Source organism: Oncorhynchus masou, chromosome 6, assembly GCF_036934945.1.
Source record: "Oncorhynchus masou masou isolate Uvic2021 chromosome 6, UVic_Omas_1.1, whole genome shotgun sequence".
Classification (NCBI taxonomy): domain Eukaryota; kingdom Metazoa; phylum Chordata; class Actinopteri; order Salmoniformes; family Salmonidae; genus Oncorhynchus; species Oncorhynchus masou.
Genome location: NC_088217.1, coordinates 55,679,212 through 55,705,010, shown reverse-complemented (window position 1 = coordinate 55,705,010; position 25,799 = coordinate 55,679,212). Strand labels below are relative to the sequence as shown.

The window sequence follows — 25,799 nt, the reverse complement described above, 5'->3', positions numbered from 1 at the left end:
TTTGATAAACTATGATTTCACTTATGGACTTTACACACAATTTTAGTTCTGGGTTACCCAAGATTACACTGTTTTAAAGAGTGACTGCTTATGTTAGCCTTTTCGGACAAACCCCCCCGCTATTTTACTCAGCAAAGAGGGTGTCTGAAGTTACACATCCCACTACTATTACAACAGCGTGACTATTTTAGAGAAAAAAAAGTTCAATATATTTTCTTAAAACATCCTCTGTATTGTGTGCTTAATGTTTTATAAGGACCTATATTAAACATCTTATGAATGAACTTGTGAATCATTATTAAATACTTTAAAAGCTGTTTATACTATAAATGTGTGAATAAGGTTCCTAACGGGTACAATTAAATGGTCCATAAATAAATAAACTATTTACTAACCAAATATAAATGCTTTAATACGTGGAGTTTTTATTACGTGCTACTGAATTGCACAAATATGTTATGTCTACATTAGTGGTACATTTAGAAATATATAGTCTTTAATGTGGCATGTTCCTGAATGTTTAATGGCAGTAAAAATATGGAGTAAAATATTTCCCAGTGTGCTTTTCTGTCTGCTTTAGAACCGACCAATCCAGTCCAAATAGACCAGACAAGCCAGATCAGACCAGATAACCATGGCAGAATCATGTCATGTATCACTGATCCTACTGGTCATCCTCACAATCAGAGGTATAGAACCAATGTATGATACTGGGCATAGAAATTGTTCGGCAGATGTCAATCTTACCTTTAAGAACCTCCTCCTCTCTCTCTCCCCCTCCTACCGTCCTTCATCTCCCACTCTCGCTCCACCTCTCTTCCCTCCTCACCCCCTATCCTCTCTTCCTTCCTCCCCCCACCTCTCCTTCCGACCACCTACCCCTCCCTCACTACCTCCCCCCCCCCTCCCCACTACCACTCTCTCTTGACCCCTTTCCTTTGTCCCTCCTCCACCATCCCTCCCCCTCTCCTTTTAGGAGTACTGGGCCAGAGGATCATTGGGGGTCTGGAGGTAACACCCTACTCTATAACCTACCAAGCCTCCATCCAGTACAACAAATTACACTACTGTGGAGGGACCCTCATACACCCTCAGTGGGTGGTGTCTGCTGCCCACTGCTGGAGACCGTGAGTAATTCAACTTCTATTTCACCTTGTACAGTTTCTTTGACAACCTCTTGTACTACACCCACTATGGGTTATGATGGGATAGAGTAGGGCATTTCTAATGTATATTCTTCAAGAATCAATAGATATACTATTTATTGAAATAACCATTGAACAGCAGGACATCTTACAGAGTGTGTTTTTAAAATTAAGTGGAATGATTCATGCTAGTTGCCAGATTGGAGTCCTAACTTCCGCTTCTCTCGATCCACAGGGCATACCTGATCAAAGTGGTACTGAGTGAGCACAGTCTATCCAGAGTGGAAGGCCTTGAGCAGGAGTTCAACGTCTCCAATGTGCTGGTCTACTACATGTATAACTACAGGACGTTCGACAACGACATCATGCTGCTCAAAGTAAGCTGATGCGATGGACAGTAGCTTTGGTTTCCCTGTACTCCCTCTCTGTATATTATCTATTTGTCTGATTAATTGATGGATAAATTAATGAACACGTGAATCAATTCTCCATCCCTCCATCAGCTGGAGAGGCCCGTGAATCTCAACGCCAACATCAAGCCCGCCATCCTGCCCAGAGTGGACATGTCCCCGTTACAACAGGGAATGACCTGTACGGTAAGCGGCTGGGGGGTCACCAATATCTTCAGCTACTACCTGTCCCCCGTGCTCCAAGCTGTGGATGTTGACGTTATCACCAACTGCCAGAACTACTACTACTTCAGGATCACAGACAACATGCTCTGTGCCGGCTCTCCCTTCGGAGGGAAGGACTCCTGTCAGGTGAGAGAGAAGATATCTGTGGCTCTATTTCAGTGTCCATAATACACACAACTATACTACTTAGAATTAAGCAATGTATCGGCATACTGTACATTCTAGTATAATGCTAGTATGGAGACAGGAATGTGTAGCCTGTCTCTGAATGTCAGACTGTAAGGTACTTTATGTCGTGACGTATGAAGACCTGGGTTCAAATACTATAAGGTATTTCAATTATTAAGTAGTTGAATATTGGAATGTATTTGAAAATACACTTGGAAAGTATTTGAAAATACTCAAATACACTCTCATGCAATTAATACAGGTAATTGAAAATAGTATTTAAAAAAAAAACATTAAAAAGTTACCCTTTAAGATAAAAATGTAGTAAATATTTTCACGTGACCAAATAAATAATTTATTAAAACACACTGTTTTGCAATGGTCTACAGCAGCCTTAGCAGCACTCTGTAGCGTAGCACCATGGTGTAGCCGGAGGATAGCTAGCAGTCTGTCCTCCTCTGGGTACACTCCTCTGGGTACATTGACTTTAATAGAAAACCTAGGAGGCTCATGGTTCTCAACCCCTTCCATATTTACACAGTAATTATGACAACTTCCGGAGGACATCCTCCAACCCATCAGATCTCTTGCAGCATGAACTGACATGTTGTCCACCCAATCAAAGGATCAGAGAATTAATGTAGTACTGAAAGCATAAGTTACAGCTAGCTAGCACTGCATAAAATGTGGTGAGTAAACTTAGCAATAAAAGAAACATCCCTTTTTCAGTACCCAGTTTTTCAAAGATAATTTGTAAAAAAACAAATAACTTCACAGATCATTGTAAAGGGTTTAAACACTGTTTCCCATGCTTGTTCAATGAACCATAAACAATTAATGAACATGCACCTGTGGAACGGTCGTTAAGACAGCTTACAGACGGTAGGCAATTAAGGTCACAGTTATGAAAACTTAGGACACTAGAGAGGCCTTTCTACTGACACTGAAAAACACCAAAAGAAAGATGCCCAGGGTCCCTGCTCATCTGCGTGAATGTACCTTAGTCATGCTGCAAGGAGGCATGAGGACTGCAGATGTGGCCAGGGCAATAAATGGCAATGTCCATACTGTGAGACGCCTAAAACAGCACTACAGGGAGAGAGGACGGACAGCTGATCGCCCTCGCAGTGGCAGACCACGTGTAACAACACCTGCACAGGATCGGTACATCCGAACAGCACACCTGCGGGACAGGTACAGGATGGCAACAACAACAACTGCCCGAGTTACACCAGGAACGCACAATCCTTCCATCAGTGCTCAGACTGTACGCAATAGGCTGAGAGATGCTGGACTGAGGGCTTGTAGGCCTGTTGTAAGGCAGGTCCTCACCAGACAACACCGGCAACAACGTCGCCTATGGGCACAAACCCACCGTCGCTGAACCAGACAGGACTGGCAAAAACTGCTCTTCACTGACAAGTCACGGTTTTGTCTCACCAGGGGTGATGGTCGGATTGCGTTTATCGTCGAAGGAATGAGTGTTGTACTGAGGCCTGTACTCTGGAGCAGGATCGATTTGGAGGTGGAGGGTCCGTCATGGTCTGGGGCAGTGTGTCACAGCATCATCGGACTGAGCTTGTCGTCATTGCAGGCTATCTCAACGCTGTGCGTTACAGGGAAGATATCCCCCTACCTCATTTAGTACCCTTCCTGCAGGGTCATCCTGACATGACCCTCCAGCATGACAATGCCACCAGCCATACTGCTCGTTCTGTACGTGATTTCCTGCAAGACAGGAATGTCAGTGTTTTGCCATGGCCAGCGAAGAGCACGGATCTCAATCCCATTGAGCATGTCTGGGACCTGTTGGATCGGAGGGTGAGGGCTAGGGCCATTCCCCCCAGAAATGTCCGGGAAATCGCAGGTGCCTTGGTGGAAGAGTGGGGTAATATCTCACAGCAAGAACTGGCAAATCTGGTGCAGTCCATGAGGAGGAGATGCACTGCAGTAATTAATGCAGCTGGTGGCCACACCAGATACTAACTGTTACTTTTGATTTTGACCCACCCTTTGTTCAGGGACACATTATTACATTTCTGTTAGTCACATGTCTGTGGAAAAAATATTTACACATGTTAAGTTTGCTGAAAATAAACAGTTGACAGTGAGGATATTTCTTTTTTTGCTGAGTTTAGTTGAATCAAAGAGAAAGACAATAGTTGAACAGATTTGAACAAGTCAATTCCTTCCAAAAGTGAGGAGAAGCAAGATAGAAAGAATGCTAGCTATATTTTGTAGTATATTTGTTTTCCACCTTCACTTGGCTAGCATCAATGCAGCTAGCTAGTTTAGCCTACTCAGAGAGCTTAAACAGAGAGGGATGCTATGTTAACTAGCTGGCTATACAACACTGGAACTCTTCCGAGTCAGCTTTTGGTTTAATCCATTTTTTGCTACTGGGATGCGCCAGAGTAACTGCTAAACTGCTTTCTGACTGTAGAGGGTTGACTAACGTGTTAGTTTTAGTAGCTATGTTGACTATGAGATGACTAATGGTTACACCCTTGACCAGCTGGACGCAGCTAAGTGTGCAAAGTTTTATTGAATGTGTCACTGTCTGACACCTTGATTACTCAACCTGTGCACTCATGTAAACTTTCATTCATCGGCTAGGTTGTAGCAACCTCATGATGGATAGAGGGAAAATACGAGTATCATGTAGTAGCCTGAACCTATCGATGTTACATTGAGCTGGGTGAATGGAATATGAATGACAGTCATCCAATATGCTGTTATAGAAATAAGGCCATGTTCATGTTCCTCCCTCATAGTAAACGGCACTGACCGCCCCTATCCACTAACCCTAGCTCTACCCCTAGCCTTAACCCTTGCCCTTATTCTAACCCTAACCCTCGCCGGAACCTTAACCCTTATTCTAAAGCTAACCCTAACCTTAGCAAGCAGTTGCTTATCAACAGATAGTATGACCATCTGTAGAGCATCTACAGACAAAAATCCAGACTATCCAAATAAAGTGTGACCATAAATAATTATATATAAAAACACATGTATTTGAACCCAGGTCTTGGACATATGTGATGTGCGTATGCCAAGTATATCTGTACGGCAAGCAAATTTCTTGATGCGGATATTAAAGCACATCAATTCTATCAGGGTGACTCAGGCGGCCCTCTGATCTGTAATGGGCACTTTGAGGGCATCGTGTCCTGGGGCATCAGCTGTGCCAACCCCTACTTCCCTGGCGTTTACACCAAGGTCAGGAAGTACATCAGCTGGATCAAGTGGATCATGCAGAATGACAGCTAGCGACGCCGTCTCCTCCTTTGTAAGGATCACAATGGGATACCATGTACAGAAACTGTTAGTGTATTGATATGGGACATAGATACCGAACTACCCACTGTAAACCATTACCACCAGTTCTCTTTACTACATAGAAAACACACAAAAAATACACTCAGGTCTATCATCTCTCTTATGGCTACTGAATGCTGTACTGAATGTCAAAAGTGAGTGATAGTCTTTTTGCTGATAGAAAGCATCTAGGTAATAATGTTATCAGCAGACAGATGGATTTACTGTATAGATGTGATCAACCTTACAGCCCATGTAATCATTTGTTGAATAAGAAAAACCCACGTACACTTTACAGCCATTGAAAAACATGGTTTCTTTTGTCCGGTCACCTAAACAGAAAGAGAGTTTAAGACACACTAAAGCATCTGTGTCTGCACTGTTAGTTGACATATTTCCCTCCATATCATATTTTCATTAATATGTTATTTTGTATGTCTTGTCAAACACATACAGTGAGGGGAAAAAAGCATTTGATCCCCTGCTGATTTTGTACATTTGCCCACTGACAGAGAAATGATCAGTCTATCATTTTCATGGTAGGTTTATTTGAACAGTGAGAGACCGAATAACAAAAAAAATCCAGAAAAACACGTCAAAAATGTTATAAATTGATTTGCATTTTAATGAAGGAAATAAGTATTTGACCCCCTCTCAATCAGAAAGATTTCTGGCTCCCAGGTGTCTTTTCTACAGGTAATGAGCTGAGATTAGGAGCACACTCTTAAAGGGAGTGCTCCTAATCTCAGTTTGTTACCTGTATAAAAGACACCTGTCCACAGAAGCAATCAATCAATCAATCAGATTCCAAACTCTCCACCATGGCCAAGACCAAAGAGCTCTCCAAGGATGTCAGGGACAAGATTGTAGACCTACACAAGGCTGGAATGGGCTACAAGACCATCGCCAAGCAGCTTGGTGAGAAGGTGACAACAGTTGGTGCAATTACTCGCAAATGGAAGAAACACAAAATAACTGTCAATCTCCCTCGGCCTGGGGCTACATGGAAGATCTCACCTCGTGGAGTTGCAATGATCATGAGAACGGTGAGGAATCAGCCCAGAACTACACGGGAGGATCTTGTCAATGATCTCAAGGCAGCTGGGACCATATAGTCACCAAGAAAACAACCGGACGCGACCGGGAGGTCCTTGGGGCGATGCACAATTGGCCTCGCGAGGTCCGGGTTAGGGAGGGCTTGGCCAGTAGGGATATCTTTGTCTCATCGCGCACCAGCGACTCCTGTGGCGGGCCGGGCGTAGTGCGCGCTAAACTAAGGTTGCCAGGTGCATGGTGTTTCCTCTGACACATTGGTGCGGCCGGCTTCCGGGTTGGATGCGCGTTGTGTTAAGAAGCAGTGCGGCATGGTTGGGTTGTGTATCGGAGGACGCATGACTTTCAACCTTAGTCTCTCCCAAGCCCGTCCGGGAGTTGTAGCGATGAGACAAGATAGTAGCTACTAACAATTGGATACCACGAAATTGGGGAGAAAAAGGGGTAAAATTCAAACCAAAAAAATAACAACTCCAAAACAAACAAAAAAATCCTCCTGAACTACAAGAAACGTCTGACCTCTGATTGCCAACAAGGGTTTTGCCACCAAGTACTGAGTCATGTTTTGCAGAGGGAGGGTCAAATACTTATTTCCCTCATTAAAATGCAAATCAATTTATAACATTTTTGACATGCGTTTTTCTTGATTTTTTTGTTGTTATTCTGTTTAAATAAACCTACCATTAACATTATAGACTGATCATTTCTTTGTCAGTGGGCAAATGTACAAAATCAACAGGGGATCCAATAATTTTTTTCCCTCACTGTACTTCTTATCCATTTCATCTGTGGATAAATAACATTTGTAAGGTTATATGGGGTTTTCTCTGTGTTTTCCCAGTAAAACAATAAAGATACTAATTTTTACCAAGCTGTCTCTTCACTAAATCAATAGCTACTCATCTACAAAAAAATATATATTTTACCAGCACAACAAACCTCCTTCTGTGAACTTTATACACTGCCACAAAGAAAACATTTACAGTAAGCCAAGGCAACAATATGCAACATCCTACTGGTTGTGCAACAAGAGTTCGCTCAGCACGCAGCTGACTCACCCCCTTCCCGCTACACACACACCCTACCCACCCAGATTCATCAGAGAGGGGGAGGATATACAAGTAACAGGGATTGGCTATAAAGAAATAAACCACCCCCCAGCTACCCTCCCCCGATTTATTACAGTACAAGACATACTCATACCTCCACAGAAAGTCAGAGAAACTCAACAAGAACAGACACAGGCACCAACACCCACAGATTCACACCACAGACAGACTCAGAGACAGCATGGGAGACCTGCAGATCGAGATGCTCCATGGTAAGGACCAGGGGTTGCAGCTCCTCCACCACCCAGACAGGGTAACGGTAGAAGGGCTTATCCATCAGTCCCTGGAGGCCAAGGAGTTTTCCTACTGTCCCTACAGCAATTTCAGGGTCGGGGCTGCCCTCCTAGCCCACGACGACAGAGTGTTCACAGGTGAGATATCATCCATCACTTCAAATCTATTGATTGAGTTTACTTGATCTTCTTAAAAGAAAATACCTACAGCTGACAATCAGTATACGTTTAGTTTGATCTATTTGACCAGGTAAGTTGACTGGGAACGCGTTGTCGTTTAGCTACAACATTGAACTGGGAAGACTTAGTGGAGAAGGATCCGACGTTAGACGCACGTGTTACAGTAAAGTAAAAAATGTACAGAACGTCTACATTTTATTCAAGAACTTTAGAATAGATCGATAACCAGGAAATAGGCATATCCCACACTCTGAAAAATACATTATTACCCTGTAACGTTTACACTGTAAAATGTGTGACAAAGATTGCTTCTAATCACGAGCAGGAATATGTACGTGTGTAAAAATCCAATGTTTCAACATTCCTGAACCAAGGAATAACCACATATGAAGCAGGCCTGTGATGTTCAGAATGATGTAACTGTCTGTGTTCTACAGTTCTGTAGATTATTCACACTTGTTCCCTCAGCGTTGGAATTTACTCAGCCAGAAATTAATCAGTTAGTCCGTTAGAATCTAGTCAGAAAGGAATTTAGCGCAAGTGGGCAAGAAGCCTTTTTGTGCACAAGCATAACTAGGTTATTTAACAACACATGAACAGTCAGTAAATTCAAAGGACTTCAATAACTTTGTTGAGTACTCTGTGCTCTCAACTGACTGGTTTTGTATAACCTGTTAATGATTAATTAGGGGAAAACTATCGAAACCAAGTAATCTCCTTGGCCTAAAGACACATTTTTTGCAAGAGGATGCTTGGTATTTTCAAATCAACCAATCCATCAATTGACCAATTATATAAGATCTTTAGAGGGAACAGGGGAGACGTCTTCAGCTCTGTCTGCTTTGCCTTTGTTTTAAGCCCTTTGAAACCAAGTGAAAAGCGCTGTGCATGACAGTAAATGTGATCTGTCATCTCTTCAGGTTGCAATGTGGAGAACGCGTGTAACAACCTGGGTGTGTGTGCAGAGAGGAACGCCATCGCTAAAGCAGTGTCAGAGGGACGCCGTAGCTTCAAGGCTATCGCTATCGCCAGGTAGTTCTACACTGAGTGTACAAATGATTAAGAACACCTGCTCTTTCCTATGACATAAACTTAACAGAAAACGAAAGGAGACAGTATGTGTTTTTTACATAAATAACAACTGGTCTCAAGCTTTCGCTCACCTGATAAAGAATATCTCATGGTAAACTGCAGACTTATCTACCAATCTCATCCATAATTACACGGCTGTCTACATTCCTCCACAAGCCAACACCACTCTGGCACTCAACGAACTGTATGGGGCAATAAACAAACAAGAAACTGCTCACCTCGGCGTTTCTGGTGGGTGGTGACTAACACAGGGAGACTTAAAACCAATCCTACCTCACTTAGCTCCCCTATTGGTGCGGGATAAAACTCTAGACCACTTTTATTCTCCCACAGAAACGCATACAAGACCCTCCCTTGTCCTTCCTTCCAAATTTGACCATGACTCCATTCTCCTGCTTCCTGATTACAAACAAAAGCTCAAACAGGAAGTAGCAGTGATAGACTCAATACGGAAGTGGTCAGGCGAAGCAGACGCGAGGCTACAAGACTGTTTACTAGTACAGACTGGGATATGTTATGGAATTAATTCAATAACGTTGAGCCATTTACCACAGTAGTCACAGGCTTCATCAATAAGTGCATAGACAATGTCGTCCCCCACAGTGACTATAAGAACGTGTCCCAACCAAAAAGCATTTGTTGCAGGCAACATCCGCTCTGAGCTAAAGCCTAGAGATACCACTTACAATGCTAGGGGGCATGCTTTCATTCAGCCACAAGAGCATTAGTGAGGTTGGGCACTGATGTTGGGCAATTAGACCTGGCTCTCAGTTGGCGTTCCAATTCATCCCAAAGGTGTTCAATGGGGTTGAGGTCAGGGCTCTGTGCAGGCCAGTCAAGTTCTTCTAGAGTCAATCAACAATCCATTTCTGTAAGGACCTCGCTTTGCGCAGAGGGGCAATGTCACGCTGAAACAGAAAAGGGCCTTACCCAAACTGTTGCCACAAAGTTGGAAGCACAGAATTGTCTAGAATGTCATTGTAGCGTTAATATTTCTCTTCACTGGAACTAAGGGGCCTAGCCCGAACCTTGAAAAACAGCCCCAGACCATTATTCCTCATCCACGAAACTTTACAGTTAGCGTCCTCCTGGCATCCACCAAACCCAGATTCGTCCGTCAGACTGCCAGATGCTGAAGCGTGACTCATCACTCCATATGAAGCGTTTCCACTGCTCCAGAGTCCAATGGTGGCGAGCTTTACACCACTCCAGCCAACGTTTAGCATTGTGATCTTAGGCTTGTGTGCAGCTGCTCAGCCATGTAAACCTATTTCATGAAGCTCCCGACGAACAGTTATTGTGCTGACGTTGTTTCCAGAGGCAGTTTGGAACTCGGTAGTGAGTGTTGCAATTGAGAAGATTTTTACGCACCACGTGCTTCAACACTTGGCGGTCCTGTTCCATGAGCTTGTGTGACCTACCACTTGGCGGCTGTTGCTCCTAGACGTTTCCACTTCATAATAACAGCACTTACAGTTTACCAGTTTACCAAGCTTCTAGCATGGCAGAAATATGACAAATTGACTTGTTAAAAAAGTGGCATCCTTTGATGGTGCCATGTTAAAAGTCTTCAGTCAGCTCTTCAGTAAGGCCATTCTAATGCCAATATTTATCAATGGAGATTGCGTGGCTGTGTGCTCAATTTTATACACAATGGGTGTGGCTGAAACAGACAAATCCACTAATTTGAAGGGGGTATCCACATACCTGTGTATATACAGTGCATTCAGAACGTATATAGACCCTTAGACTTCATCCAGATGTTATGTTACAGCCTTATTCTAAAATGGATTTAAAAAATAATTCCTCATCAATCTACACACAATACTGCATAATGACAAAGCAAAAAACAGAAATATAAATACCTTATTTACGCTACTATTCAGACCCGTTGCTATGAGACTCGAAATTGAGCTCAGGTACATTCGGTTTCCATTGATCGTCCTTGAGACGTTTCTACAACTTGGAGTCCACCTGAATTCAATTGATTGGACATGATTTGGAAAGGTCTCACAGTTGACAGTGCACGTCAGAGCAAAAACCAAGCAATGAGGTTGACGCAATTGTCCGTAGAGCTCCGAGACAGGACTGTGTCAAGGCACAGATCTGGGGAAGGGTACCAAAACATTTCTGTAGCATTGAAGGTCCCTAAGAACACAGTGACATCAATCATTCTCAAAATGGAAGAGGTTAAGAACAACCGAGTCTCTCCTTAGAGCTGGCCGACTGACCAAATTGAGCAATCGGGGGAGAAAGGCGAAGAACCAGGGAGGTGTCAGGGAAGAACCTGATGGTCTAACAGAGCTCCAGAGTTCTGTTGAAATGGGAGAAACTTCCAGAAAGACAACAGTCTCTGCAGCACTCCACCAATCAGGCCTTTATGGTAGAGTGGCCAGACGGATGCCACTCCTAAGTAAAAAGGCACATGACAGCATGCTTGGAGTTTGCCAAAAAAGCACCTAAAGGACTCTCAGAACATGAGAAACAAGATTCTCTGGTCTGATGAAATCAAGATTGAACTCTTTGGCCTGAATGCCAAGTGTCACGTCTGGAGGAAACCTGGCACCATCACTACGGTGAAGCATGGTGGTGGCAGCATCATGCTGTGGGGATGTTTTTCAGCAGTAGGGACTTGGAGACTATTCAGGATGGAGGGAAAGATGAATGGGAAAAGTACAGAGATATCTTTGATGAAAACCTGCTCCAGAGTGCTCAGGACCAGGAAGGTTCACCTTCCAACAGGACAACGACCCTAAGCACACAGCCAAGACAATGCAGGAGTGGCTTCGGGATAAGTCTCTGAATGTCCTTGAGTGGCCCAGCCAGAGCCAGGACTTGAACTGATCAAACATCTCTGGAGACCTGAAAATAGCTGTGAAGCGACTCTCCACATCCAACCTGACAGAGCTTGAGAGGATCTGCAGAGAAGAATGTGAGATACTCCCCAAACACAGGTGTGCCAAGCTTGTGGCGTCATACCCAAGAAGACCAAAGGCTGTAATCGCTGCCAAAGGCCCTTCAACAAAGTACCGAGTAAAGGGTCGGAAAACTTATGTAAATATGATATTTCCATGATATAAAAATTAGCAACAATTTTTTTTTTTACAGTTTTTGCTTTGTCATTATGGGGTTTTGGGTAGATTGATGAGGAAAAAATGTGTTTAATCCATTTTAGAGTAAGGCTGTAACGTCACCAAATGTGGAAAAATTCAAGGGGTCTAAATACTTTCCGAATGCACTGTATCATGGATCTCCCTCGAGTACCTCTGCACATTGACCTGATACTGGTACTCCCTGTATGTAGCTCCATTCTTGAGTATTTTATTCCTTATGTTAGTTACTATTTTTTTTATTTTTTTTAAAATTACAACTCTGCATCGTTGGTAAGGTTAATAAGCCAGCATTTGAATGTAAACTCAAAGATTGTTGTATGAGGCAGATGTGATGAATACACTTTGATATTTATGTGCATTCCTCATCTCAATAATTGAAGTCTAATGCTGACTCCTAGTGTCAGGATAGTGTTATAACATCTTGGTAACTATCAATGTTCTTATACAAATGTGTTCGAGGCAGGTTGACGTTTATCGTCACGAGTCTCACCCTGGAGGCAGAACTGAGTAGTTTCCGCTAGATGGGCCAGCTGCAGTCAAAATTGGCTATATTGTAAAAATGAATTTCAGAAAAAAGACAAATTGGTTGACATTTAGGGTTAACAGTGTGGTTAAGGTTACAGTTGGGTTTAAAATGAGATTATACATGACTTTGCGGTTGTGCCAGCTAGTGACCACTCGGAAGAGCTGCCTCCAGTATGAGTCATCCCAATAAATGCCAACCTGCGTGTTGCATAGTGCAGTGCAAGGACAACAGCATTCTTCTCATTGCCGGTGTTGTAAAATGTCTTCATATCAATTTGTTTGCAGTGACTTACATGACCAGTTCATCTCACCATGCGGTGGCTGCAGACAGTTCATGAGAGAGGTAAGCATCATTCAAGCCTTGCATCATCGGGGGAAGAGAAATTGTCTGTCATTCATCTATACTGTAGGTGTAGGAGGTCTACTTCTGTTACATTGCCTACATTCTGATGACCAAAGTAGTTATAGAGCAGGAAACTTAATCTAAAGTTTTGCTGATGCTCCATATACAACAACGTGTTTTTCTTCAGTTTGGGGCCAACTGGGACGTGTACCTGACCAAGCCAGACGGCTCATACATAGAGATGAAAGTCAGCGAGCTGCTTCCTGTCTCCTTCGGTCCAGAAGACCTATCCATGAAGAAAGTCGTGAAGATCCCCAACGAGTATTAACCCGTTATAACAACCACTGGAGGGGGGTGGGGGGGAGGGGTGGTGGTAGATAAATACACTTAAGTTTTAAATGATCTATATTTTTTACACACATCTTTGATATAAGGTAGATTGGGGGTAACGGGATAGAGAACTCCAATCCAGAAAAATGACATTTTATGTAGCACGTGAGGACTGGACAGTAGTGCTATGTCAACAATGTATATTTATGCATTTTCATTGTTCATGTATAATCGAGAGTTCAGTATGTTATTGACAGTACATTGATCAATTTGTATCCATGTATAATATTTTGTCACACTTTGCTGGTATCTTTATTACACATCAATCTATTACTGTGAGTGATAAAGATTTAGAAAATGTTTATTCATGTTAGGAAGCATAGTTACATCAAATAAATAGCAACAGCACATCAAATAATTCTATATTTCACATCATTTCATACTAATCGTTTAAAAATGGACTACAGTACTACCGACTCTACCAAACAGTTTAACTCCTCAAATTTACATTGGATAAAATCTCTCATCAGCACCAATATTGGACATGGACATGAGAAACACATTCAAATGAAAGGCAGGCAAAGTGAAATATCTACGTAGTTTATATCTATAACTTAGCGAGCGGGAAATCATTCTGTAGCAAGAATGCAAGTAAAGGACATCTTATGCAAACCTTGTGTGCAAGTGTGACCGACTGGGTTTGAACCATGGACCATACGGTTTCAAGCACAGACTGTTTAGCTCGCTAAGCTAAAGCCTTAACCAAAGTCTTCAGGTCTCAGGCAAGGTTACTCACCATCACACAAGCATGGTTCACAAGCACATCATGAGGTACAGGAAGGAAAGAGTTGTGGAATAAAGTTGATGGAGCTTTGCAAATCTCACGGTGACAAAACACCGAATATTCTTCTGACAAAGACATGCAATAAAATCCATAGCGGTATATTTAAGGGCACAGACTCAAAACGAAAGTAAAAGAAAAGAAACGAGACAGAAGGATGATTCAACCTTTCTGCCTGATCTGCAAAGGGAAATAAATATTTATAAAAGAGTTGTACGGAGATCTCCAGCTTGGGGACCTGGCCCTGAGCAGCAGCAGAGAACACCAAGGGCTCTATTCAACCAGCTACGAACAGTTTAGCACCCCCAAGTCCTAACCGTTAGGAAAGAATAAGCCAAACTGACCTTAGTCCAGTGTTACTGTGGTAAAAGTTCAGTACGCATGAAATAGGAGGAAATGTCGTGAAAAGGGATACCTGAATTTGTGCTACAAAAACGAGTTTGCTTTTCCTGTTTCAAACATGTATTCCTTTGAACAGGACCCTAGTTTAAAACTGTACATGAGATTTTTTTTTTGCTTCACATAATTTTTGTTCAGTACATGGATCCTAACTTAAGTAATTTCCCCCCCCCCCCCCCCTAGGAGGCAGCTGGTGAGAGGAGCTAACGGAGGAAGGGCTCATTGTAATGGCTGGAATGGAATCAACGGAATGGTACCAAACACATCAAACACATGGAAACAACGTTTGACTCCATTCCTTTGATTCCATTCCAACCATCACAATGAGCCTGTCCTCCTACAGCTCAACCCACCAGCCTCCTCTGAATTGCACATAATATACTCCCCCCCCCTTCTTTAAATCCTAAGAGCCGGTGGTTATTGAATAGGGTCCTTGGTGTTTATTTACAACAAAATATCCAAACATACAGTAGTCAGTGCTTTACAGTGCAACACGTCAATTGTCTCAAGCCCTAATTCCGGGTTAACAGCTTCCTATGAAAGACAATGGCAAGATCAGTGCATTTGAAGCTTCACCTACTACAGTCCCTAAAGCTAAAGTAAAAAATGATTGTTGTGATAGGGTAAATGGAGCTTCAGTTTCTTGCCTGGTCCCGGATCAGTTTGTGCCGTCTGGCCAACTCCTATGACCATTGTCACACCTGAAGTTGGCATTCGCAAGAAAGCACAAACAGATCTGGGACAGGGTTAGTATACTTTATAGGGTTATATTAATCTTCTGTATTATTCATTGGCTTTGCATAATGACTACTAGCTACGTTTAAGCTGCAGAAATCTCATTTACACTTCATATGGGTCCGGTCGGGTACAGTCCAGTGTGGTTCCTCAGTTCTGGGGAGCGGGGCTGGAGCTTGGGGAGGTGGTGTCCAACCCAGGCCAGCCAGGGACACTGTGCCTGGGCAGAGTCCCCTCCATCAGCCTCTCCATCCACAGCCCCAGCCTGTCCAGCTTATGGTGCACCTCCAGACTGGTAGCCCTGGAGGCCCGCCCACCACCCCTCCCACCCCTACCCGACAAACCCCCCTCCTCCCTGGACCTTGAACGTGAGCTCGACTGGGATCGCGACCTTGAACGAGACTTTCTTCTGGAGCCTTCGTCAAATGATGAAGATGATGAGCTTGAGCTCTCTCCGCCAGTGTCCGTGTCCCCAGTGAAGACAGGTCTGAAGAGACAGAAGTACTTCTTGTGCCCATTGAGTGCCAGAACATGGCCTGTGAAGTCTCTGAGACGACCTGAGAAGGGAGAGGAGTATTCATCCCCCTCTCCTCCTCCCTCCTCCTCTCCATGGGTCAGGACCCGGGCTGCAGTAGGACAAGACTCCAAGAGAGATGGCATCCACTGGCTGTGTTTGTCTGCATTCAGGAAGGAGAAGTGTAGAGTCTGGGTCCTGAGGGTGGGCATAGAGAGACAGACACAATCACAGACAGAGACAGAGTGGGTGTGGCACAAAAATACACTAATCACTAGCGCAAGTGTGGCATAATACAATATAACACAGAATGCATTTAATTTCTGACACAAAATAAAGTGTTGAGGTTATTTTCTAAAGCAGTACATTTTCTGGAACCATTATTTATAGATTTTTGTCTCATTCATTTATATATGACAAAAATGTATATATTTTGCACGAGAGGCTAAGCAGTGTGTAGCATCTTACCCGGAGAAGGAGAAAACCTCTTTGGCGTACTTCCTGAGCAGAGCATTCTTGGAAGCGTCAGTGAGGACTAGGACCACGTTGATGTGACCAGGTCTCAGCTTGACCAAGTTACTGATGTAGGTGATGTTGGTCAGCTCCGTCACCTCCACAAAGTCCTTCTTTGGAGGACGACTGGCAGGGTGGGGAGAGAGGAGAGAAGAGGGTGAATACTCGTTGTGTTACCGAAGAGAAATATCCTTGCGAATGCATGCACGCATTATTTTATTGTTACCTGGAAGTATTGGCTCTACCAGGTGAGTCTTCAGTCTTTGGTGGGTTCTTTGGCTTTGGTTTTTGGGGAGGCTTCTCTTCACCCGAGTCACTAGTGACGAAGAAACGGTGTGAGAACAGCTGTATGTCTGTCCGCTATCAGAAGACATATGACTTATCGCTCGACTACTGACACTGACTGAAAAGTCTATGTTTAAGGTTGAGTTAACTCTCCAAACATAGAAATATGCAGCATCATGTGCTTTCCAAGTATATTTCAGAAAGACAAATGGGATTCTACATGTTTCTATTGTAAATACTGTCTCAACAAATCCTGATAAAATAATATATGTCGGGCTTGTGGAGCCTACAAAGAAGAATTAATGAGTTAGCTATTGATTTCCTGGTTCACAAAAAAAGCTCAACTTAGATATAGTTAGTCAAGTTTGGACACACCTACTCATTCAAGAGTTTTTATTTGTACTATTTTCTACATTGTAGAATAACAGTGAAGACATCAAAACTATGAAATAACACATACGGAATCATGTAGTAATCAAAACATATTTTATATGTGAGATTCTTCAAAGTAGCCACCTTTTGCCTTGAGGACAGCTTTGCACAGGCTTGGCATTCTCTCAACGAGCTGCATGAAGAATGCTTTTCCAACAGTCTTGAAGGAGTTCCCACATATCATGAGCACTTGTTTCCTTACCTCTGCGGTCTAACTCATCCCAAACCATCTCAATTGGGTTGAGTACGGGTGATTGTGGAGGCCAGGTCATCTGATGCTGGTTGAGAGAATGCCAAGAGTGTGCAAAGCTGTCCTCAAGGCAAAGGGTGGCTACTTTGAAGAATCTCAAATATATTTTGATTTGATGAACACTTTTTTGGTTACTACATGATTCCATGAGTTTATTTCATAGTTATGTCTTCACTATTATTCTACAATATAGAAAATAGTAATAAAAAAGAAAAGCCCTGGAATAAGCAGGTGTGTCCAAACTTTTGACTGGTACTGTATGCGTTTTTGGTTAAGTCATTTAGACCATGACTATTTCAAGCTTATTTTTCATGTATATATTTACATATTTAGGCCAGTTAGCATTCCTACGATATGTAAACTAACTTTGATTCCCAGCCCCAGAGGCGGAGGCTCCCATGCTCACCTGAAGGCCTGGATGATGACAGTACCAAAGAGGATGAACAGAGCAGAAAAGATGAGAGACAGGATGGGCATCATCTCCCGCCTAGAAGACAAACATCAACAAGTTTAGATGATAGATTTATAGTATATGATACTTCACTGTCAATTTTGTTCTACCATAAAACACCAACAACAGGTTTAATACATTTGTTGCAGAATTGTGTCAATCACCATCTAACCCAGAGGTAGATAAACTTTTTTTTGGCCCACATCAACAACCATGTGAAATTTTTTTTATAATCAACAGCCAATGTTTACTTATATTTGTTTTGGGCTGACAGTCAACTGCAAAACATTGTCAGTATTTCTGAGTCTCCTCAACTTACTCACTCTCATACTTTTACAACTATGATTAGGGCAGTGGAGGTCATAAAAATGTCTCAGCCAGTTACTGTCATGCAAAAGTCTGCCGGTCTCACTGTAATTGACCATGAATTAACATAAAAACGTTTAGCATATCCAGGCCACCACGCATACAAGCTGCATTCAAGCCGCTGAGCTGATGTAGATGTTCCAAAGGAGCACATTTAAAAAGCCTCATAAATCAATTTAATATACTGTACACCATCACAATAAAGCCATAATTTATTTTTAGCCAGGTCTAAAGAAACAAAATATGAAGAACATTTATTTCAGAAGAACAGAAAATGGAGTTGGCCTACTGTATGTTATCTGGCTAAACTCCATGCCATAGGGCTGTATGTTTGTTCATTTAACTAACAAGATACCAGTGCACTCAGAAAGTACTCAGACCCCTTGACTTTTTCCACATTTTGTTACGTAACAGCCTTAGTTTAAAATTGATTACATGTATTTTTTCCCCTCATCAATCTACACAATATCCCATAATGATGAAGCGAAAACAGGTTACATATTTTCTCAAACGTATAAAAATAAAATACTTAAATCACTTATTTACATAATTATTCAGACCCCTTGCTATGAGACTCGAAATTGAGCTCAGGTGCATCCTGTTTCTATTGAACATCCTTGAGATGTTTCTACAACTTGATTGGAGTCCACCTGTGGTAAATTAAATTGATTGGACATGATTTGGAAAGGCACAAACTTGTCTATACAAGGTCCCACAGTCGACAGTGCATGTCAGAGCAATAACCAAGCAATGAGGTTGAAGGAATTGTCCATAGAGCTCAGAGACAGGATTGTGTCAAAGCACAATTCTGGGGAAGGGTACCAAAATATTTCTGCAGCATTGCAGGTCCCCTAGAACTCTCCATTTTTAAATGGAATGGTCTCCATTTGGTCTCCATTTTTAAATGGAAGAAGTTTGGAACCACCAAGACTCTTAGTAGAACTGGCCGCCCGGCCAAACTGAGCAATCGGGCGAGAAAGACCTTGGTCAGGGAGGTGACCAAGAACGCCATGGTGAATCTGACAGAGCTATAGAGTTCCTCTGTGGAGATGGGAGAAACTTACAGAAGGACAACCATCTCTGAAGCACTCCACCAAACCAGGCCTTTATGGTAGTGACCAGGCAGAATCCATCCCTCAGTAAAAGGCACTTGACAGCCCGCTATCCCTACGGTGAAGCATGGTCGTGGCAGAATCATGCTGTGGAAATGTTTTTCAGCGGCAGGGACTAGTCAGGATCGAGGGAAAGATTCACTGAGAAAAAGTACAGAAAGATCCGATGAAAACCTGCTCCAGAGCCCTCAGGATCTCTGAGGCGAAGGCTCACCTAACAGGACAACGACCCTAAGCACACAGCCAAGACAACACAGGATTGGCTTCGGGACAAAACTCTGGATATCCTTGAGTGGCCCAGCCAGAGCCCGGACTGGAACCTGATCAAGCATCTCTGGAGAGACCTGAAACTAGCTGTGCGACACTTCCCATCCAACCTAACAGAGCTTGAGAGGATCTGCAGAGAATGGGAGAAACTCCCCAAATACAGGTGTGCCAAGATCATAGCGTCATACCCCAAAAGACCCGAGGTTGTGATCGCTGCCAAAGGTGTTCCAACAAAGTAGTGGCCCCAGCCGACTTGTAAGTCGCTTTGGACAAAAGCGTCTGCTAAATGGGATATATTATATTATTATTATATAAAGTACTGAGTAAAGGGTCTGAATACTTATGTAAATGTGATATTTCAGTTGATTTGTAATACATTTGTAAAAATGACAAAAAAAACTTTGCTTTGTCATTATGGGATATTGTGTGTAGATTGACGAGGGAAAGAAAACATCAATTTTAGATAAAGGCTGTAACGCAACAAAATGTGGGAAAATTGAAAAGTCAAGCGGTCTGAATACTTTTCACTTTCCACTGTATGCCTATAAGTCCCGTGCCATTATCTCATATGATTTTTTAATAAGAAGAATATAATAGAAAGGATATTTCCCCCATTCTGGAGCAAGACCGCATATGAAGTGACTATGTTGAGTGTAAAAGTGATAATTTGAAACAGGTCCTGTAAGCTAGATTTAGAGTTATTTTGCAACTTAGTTCTGAACAATGTTCCCTCTAAGCTGCGCACTTGCGCAGACACGCAGGAGCCCCGAGACTGCAGTGCAGCTCCCAGGGACTGCAGAGTGCAGAAGAAATATCAGCCCACGGAGAGAAGCACGAGATTGAACTCAAATTTCTAGTTTTCCCTGTCAGTTAATATAAATGTTATCGATTGAACGTATTTTTAGCCAGTTTCAATGAAACATACCAAAATGAACTACGTAAGAGATTTTGTTTTTGGCAGAACGCATCGGAGTAGGATTCTATTGCCCACGACTCAGGCCGTCCTCTACACAGACCAGTGTGGCATCACACATTTTTTTTCATAAACAATCTATTTGCCTATATGCAAATAAGCAATAGGCATATATGGATCTGTGTCATTTACTTTGAACTGGACTGTGTTTACAGCTGTAGTCATGAATAGATGCACTTGTTTTGAGATCAAAGCAAGAGCTAAATGTAGCCATGTGTGCACATTTTGTTAATATCCTTTGCCAGCTAAGAGTTATTAGCCCAGGTATAGAACATTTGTAGTCAGCAATAGGGGGAGTGATTGCTTCCAACAAGAACACAAAAGGTGTAGATTTCTAGACATCTTTGAAAAGCGGGTCAGGTAAAGAGCTTTTTTTTGTCTTAATGGGGCAGTGTTGTATTTTGAGACAGGCTTGAATAAGTAGCCAGTAGGCAGAGGGTAGCACAACTTGTCTGATTCTCTGTAATAAATGGTATGGGAATAATAATGCCTTTTATTTTGTAAAGTGGTTTCTTGCATCAAACAAAATTTTCAGTCACCTTACAAGTAGATAAATAGGTAAATGTCAAGTCCTGCGTGTTGTTTTCAAAAGTCTCATAGGCCTACATTGAACACCACACATTGGCTGCTGCTGTAGGCTGAATGATAGTACAGCCATGTTAAAATGTTATGTGATGCATTTTCTACACTGTTTTTGATGGTAGGCCACTCTGGTAGGCCTACATTATGACCAAAAAGCCATAGTAGCCTACTTGGCCACTGTTAAAACTAACTTAAAGCGGGTACAGCCTCAGTGTTGACAGTCAACGCATGCTGGAATTTTCACAACGTTCGAGTTTGCACAGCATTGGTTGTTTGAGGGAACACTGGTTGCGAATGATACAAACCTTAGAATGTCTTAGAGATCAAAACATATATGGGCTGTGTGGTAGCAAAATTACAATATTATGATACCGTTTTAATTAATGGTTGTTTTCATGCAATGGAGTAGCTTTCATAGAACTCTCTTCATTCTGATTGAACAGAGGAGACTTTGAAGCTTGGATTGGCAACTGATTAAGTGATGGCTTGGTGATAAACTTTCCAGCCACATTCCATTCTGTGATTAGTGGTGCATGTGAGACATATGTCTCTGATCGGACTAAGCCTGCGTTCATAGATAAGATGTGTGTGACCCGAGATAGCCTGAAGGAATAGAACAAACATTTCCGTGTTGGCTCTCATCCTTGCTCATGGGAAACTTTGAGGAGTAAATTAACACCCATGTGCAGATAAACGACAGGATGAACCCAGAATGGTTTATGGTGCCCAATCTGCATAAGGGGGGGTGCAGCCATGATTAAAGCATTTTGAGGTCCCCTATATAAAAAAGCCCATGTATTATATATATGATTTTAAGCACTCGGCAACACACACTTCGGAGTGTGGGGTCACCGGTTTCATTATTGCAATAATTTATATTAAATCAAGATGATTGTTTGAAGAAATGACAAAGTCTCGCTCACTTGATTCGAATATTCCACCACAGCTGCATGACGTGACTATATGCTATTGATGATTTGAGAAAGTCTGTTGCTTGCCTCAGGCTGCACAGCAGTTCTCTCATCAAGTGATGATATTTTCACCTGTCAGACTATTCTCAATTGAATTTTGTCTTTACTAATATGTCACATTAGCCTAGATTTAGAAATGCCCCATTATCAAATTGGCAGGAACAGGGGGAAAAAAGACATGTCATCTGTATGCACTCAAATAGCGAATGGAGGCCGCGGGATTTTCTGACTGTCCGTTTCCCAATGATGCTCGATGGGCTACTTCGGTATATTAGTTGAGCTGTGGATAATATGAGCAGCTGAGAAATAATAGAACATTTATTTCACTCCATGCGTCAACTGCTTTGAGGAGCATGCGCTCGCTGTAAGACAGGTGACGATAGTAACATGTTTTGCACAACAAGGCACATTTCACTGTTGACAGACCCTCTGCGCCCTTGAGAAAGGAATAAAAAGAGAGGAGTTGGAAACGCATGGCGGTGAGATATTCTGTAGCTAAAAAGTCATGTCAGACTATTGATTATGAAAATATTACAAAAACTCAGATTACTAGGCTATTCAGAATCAGATACAAATTCACTACAATTATAAGCTAACTGTAAGCCGCCCTGCATAATCAATGAACCAACAGCATCGACTAGGGCTACACTTTCTAATATGCAGTAGGCTACAGTTGAAGTTGGAAGTTTACATACACTGAGGTTGAATTCATTAAAACTTGGTTTTCAACAACTCCGCACATTTCTTGTAAACAAACTGTAGTCTTGGCAAGTCGGTGAGAACATCTACTTTGTGCATGACAAGTCATTTTTCTAACAATTGTTTACAGACAGATTATTTCAGTTAATTACAACTCCAGTGGGTCAGAAGTTCACAAACACTAAGTTGACTGTGCCTTAAAACAGCTTGGAAAATTCCAGAAAATGATGTCATGGCTTTAGAAGCTTCTGATAGGCTAATTGACATCATTTGAGTCAATTGAAGGTGTACCTGTGGATGTATTTCAAGGTCTACCTTCAAACTCAGTGCTTCTTTGCTTGACATCATGGGAAAATCTAAAGAAATCAGCCAAGACCTCAGAAAACAATTATAGACCTTGACAAGTCTGGTTCATCCTTGGGAGCAATTTCCAAACGACTGAAGGTACCACGTTCATCTGTACAAACAATAGTACGCAAGTATAAAAGGAAAAAGGGGGAAGATTGCAAGCCGAAAAACACCATCCCAACCGTGAAGCACGGGGGTGGCAGAATCATGTTGTGGGGGTGCTTTGCTGCAGGAGGGACTGGTGCACTTCACAAAATAGATGGCATTATGAGAAAAAGAAAATTGTGGATATAGTGAAGCAACATCTCAAGACATCAGTCAGGAAATTAAAGCTTGATCGCAAATGGGTCTTCCAAATGGACAAAGATCCCAAGCATCCTTCCAAAGTTGTGGCAAAATGGCTTAAGGACAACAAAGTCAAGGTATTGGAGTGGCCATCACAAAGCCCTGACCTCAATCCTATAGAAAATGTGGGCAGAACTGAAATTACACGTGCGAGCAAGGACGCCTACAAACCTGACTAAGTTACACCAGCTCTGTTAGGAGGAATGGGACAAAATTCACCCAACTTATTGTGGGAAGCTTGTGAAAGGCGACCCAAAACGTTTGACCCAAGTTAAACAATTTAAAGGCAATGCTACCAAATACTAACTGAGTGTATGTAAACTCCTGACACACTGGGAATGTGATGAAAGAAATAAAAGCTGAAATAAATCTCTCTCTACTATTATTATGCTAGTGAGGTAGGTTTATTTGAGGTAGGTTTCATCATGTTTGAGCACGATTTCTGCTTTTGTGATGGCGAGTTGCCTCGGCTTCACTTAATGTAGTAGCCACCGAACTAACGGAGGATGGTGGTGTAAGGAAACAGTCCATTTTGCAGCAACGTAGCGGACCTAGCCATTCACTGTCGGTATGATACACGTACCGCCTTCTCCCATGATCTAAGGGTGCTCTCAGTGGTTGAATTATGTATTTTAGATTTGAATCATTTTAAATTTTTATTTCTAAGGTGAACCACATTACAATGACTGAGATACAAAGACAATATTACATATACATATATATATATACATATATATATATTCTTAAATTTCATCCGGCTTTTGGACATTTTCCCGTGACCCCATTTTCATATCAGGCAACTGCCATACGAGGTCACATCCCCTAGTTTTTGGAACCGCTGACCTAACCCAAATGAAAACGGATCAAATACAGAAATATCTTACCAGTTGGAGAAGAGAAGGTCATCATAGATTTGAAGGAAATAATCGTAAGCTGCATTGATCCACTGAATCAGAAACATCTAGAGTTGGGTAAGGAGAAATTGCGGTTTAGTTCAGGTAGAGACCTGTCATAGTAGGTAGGTGTGTGTGTGTACCAGGTGTGCATGTGTGTGTGACTCACAGGGGTCAGTTCGTTGTTTAGTTCAGGTAGTGTAGCATCATACAGTTAACCATTATTTTGGCAGTTAACACTTGAGTAAAAAAGGTACACAGAATATTGAAAGCAGGTGATTCCAAATGTGTGGTTCCTGAGTTAATTAAGCAATTATAACCCATCATGCTTAGGGTCATGTATACAAATTCTGGGCAAACCATTATTTTGGCTACCATGGCTATGCCCCCATAGGATGACAATACGCCCATCCACAGGGCACAAAGTCACTGAATGGTTTGATGAGCATGAAACGATATAAACCATATGCCATGCCGTCTCAGTCACCAGATCACAACCCAAGTGAACACTTATGGGAGATTCTGGAGGGTCGCCCAAGACAGCTTTTCTTCCTCGATCAACAAAAACACCAAATTATGGAATTGCTCGTGGAATAATGGGTATCGCATCCCAGATACTTGTAGCATCTATGCCAAGGTGCATTCAAACTGTTCTGGCCCAATGCCCTATTAAGACGCCCTATTTCCTTTAATTCTGGCAGTTACCTGTAGCTCAGGTAGGCAGGTGTGTGTAGGTGTGTGTGTGTGTGTGTACCAGGTGTGTGAGTGAGAGACTCACAGGGGACAATTCGTTGTTTAGTTCAGGTAGCGTGGTGTCATAGCTCAGGTAGGAGGGGTCTCTCTGCAGGAGCTCCAGCTGCTCGTGGAGGCGGGTCTTATCATCGTCACTGCCGTTCCATCCACCAATCACAGACCGGTACACAGCCTTACCTCCCGGGCTCCTCCTCTCCAGTATCACCACCTGTCATGGTGCAATCAAACACGAGCGCATAATGTGTGCGTACTGTACGATATACCTTATTGCCCATTTGGTGGGTGTGTATTGTAAGCAAAGCATGTGTTTATTACTAACCTGTGCGAACAGTGGGGCCTGGTTGTGGAGCAAGGCCTGACACAGTGGTTGTTGCTGTCTCTGGTAGACGTATGTGAAACGCAGGACGTCTTTAGTGTTGGACGAGGCGAAGGTCAGGAAGGCCTGGTTACCAGGGACAAACCCTGGCTCTTCACCAGTGATCAGCAGCACACAGTACCTGAGTGAGTGAGTGAGTGAGTGAGAGAGTGAGTGAGAGAGTGAGAGAGTGAGAGAGAGAGAAGGTTTACTTTATTTTCCTTAAGGATCAGAAACGTGTCTTTCTGCTTTGTTCCAATAACCACACTAGCATACCACTTAGAACTCAGAATGCATGCCAATCCGAGAGTCTTTATTGCAGTCATGCTGCAAAGATGATAAGATCTCACAACACGTATAGAAGTGTTGAACATCTCAGGAACCACAAAAAAAGTTGTGCAGTGCACAGTGAGGCTGCAATAAAACGACCTAAGACAGAGAGGCGAGCTCTGTCCACATTAGCATACCACT

General features: G+C 42.5%; 3 protein-coding genes across 3 annotated transcripts in view; 2 read left to right on the top strand and 1 right to left on the bottom strand.

The window, feature by feature from the left end:
• Positions 1 to 634: 634 nt before the first annotated feature.
• Positions 635 to 5,218, top strand: LOC135541160 (trypsin-like). Its single transcript, XM_064967273.1, has 5 exons — positions 635 to 689; positions 977 to 1,127; positions 1,381 to 1,522; positions 1,649 to 1,906; positions 5,066 to 5,218. Exons 1-5 carry the CDS (start codon positions 635 to 637, stop codon positions 5,216 to 5,218), a joined length of 759 nt encoding a protein of 252 aa, XP_064823345.1.
• A 2,295-nt stretch (positions 5,219 to 7,513) lies between these two features.
• LOC135542318 (cytidine deaminase-like) lies at positions 7,514 to 13,662 on the top strand. Its single transcript, XM_064969199.1, has 4 exons — positions 7,514 to 7,799; positions 8,762 to 8,873; positions 12,857 to 12,914; positions 13,102 to 13,662. The coding sequence occupies exons 1-4, from the start codon at positions 7,610 to 7,612 to the stop codon at positions 13,240 to 13,242; spliced, it is 501 nt and encodes a 166-aa protein (XP_064825271.1). The 5' UTR covers positions 7,514 to 7,609; the 3' UTR covers positions 13,243 to 13,662.
• Positions 13,585 to 25,799, bottom strand: part of LOC135542317 (dnaJ homolog subfamily C member 16-like) — a 28,821-nt gene continuing 16,606 nt past the window's right edge. The window contains exons 10-16 of the mRNA XM_064969198.1: positions 25,293 to 25,470; positions 24,999 to 25,181; positions 24,212 to 24,288; positions 17,620 to 17,700; positions 16,473 to 16,562; positions 16,202 to 16,372; positions 13,585 to 15,931 (exon numbers count right to left, since the gene is read on the bottom strand). Coding sequence (XP_064825270.1) covers positions 15,370 to 15,931; positions 16,202 to 16,372; positions 16,473 to 16,562; positions 17,620 to 17,700; positions 24,212 to 24,288; positions 24,999 to 25,181; positions 25,293 to 25,470 — 1,342 coding nt within the window. The 3' untranslated portion in view covers positions 13,585 to 15,369. The remainder of the gene's footprint in view (positions 15,932 to 16,201; positions 16,373 to 16,472; positions 16,563 to 17,619; positions 17,701 to 24,211; positions 24,289 to 24,998; positions 25,182 to 25,292; positions 25,471 to 25,799) is intronic.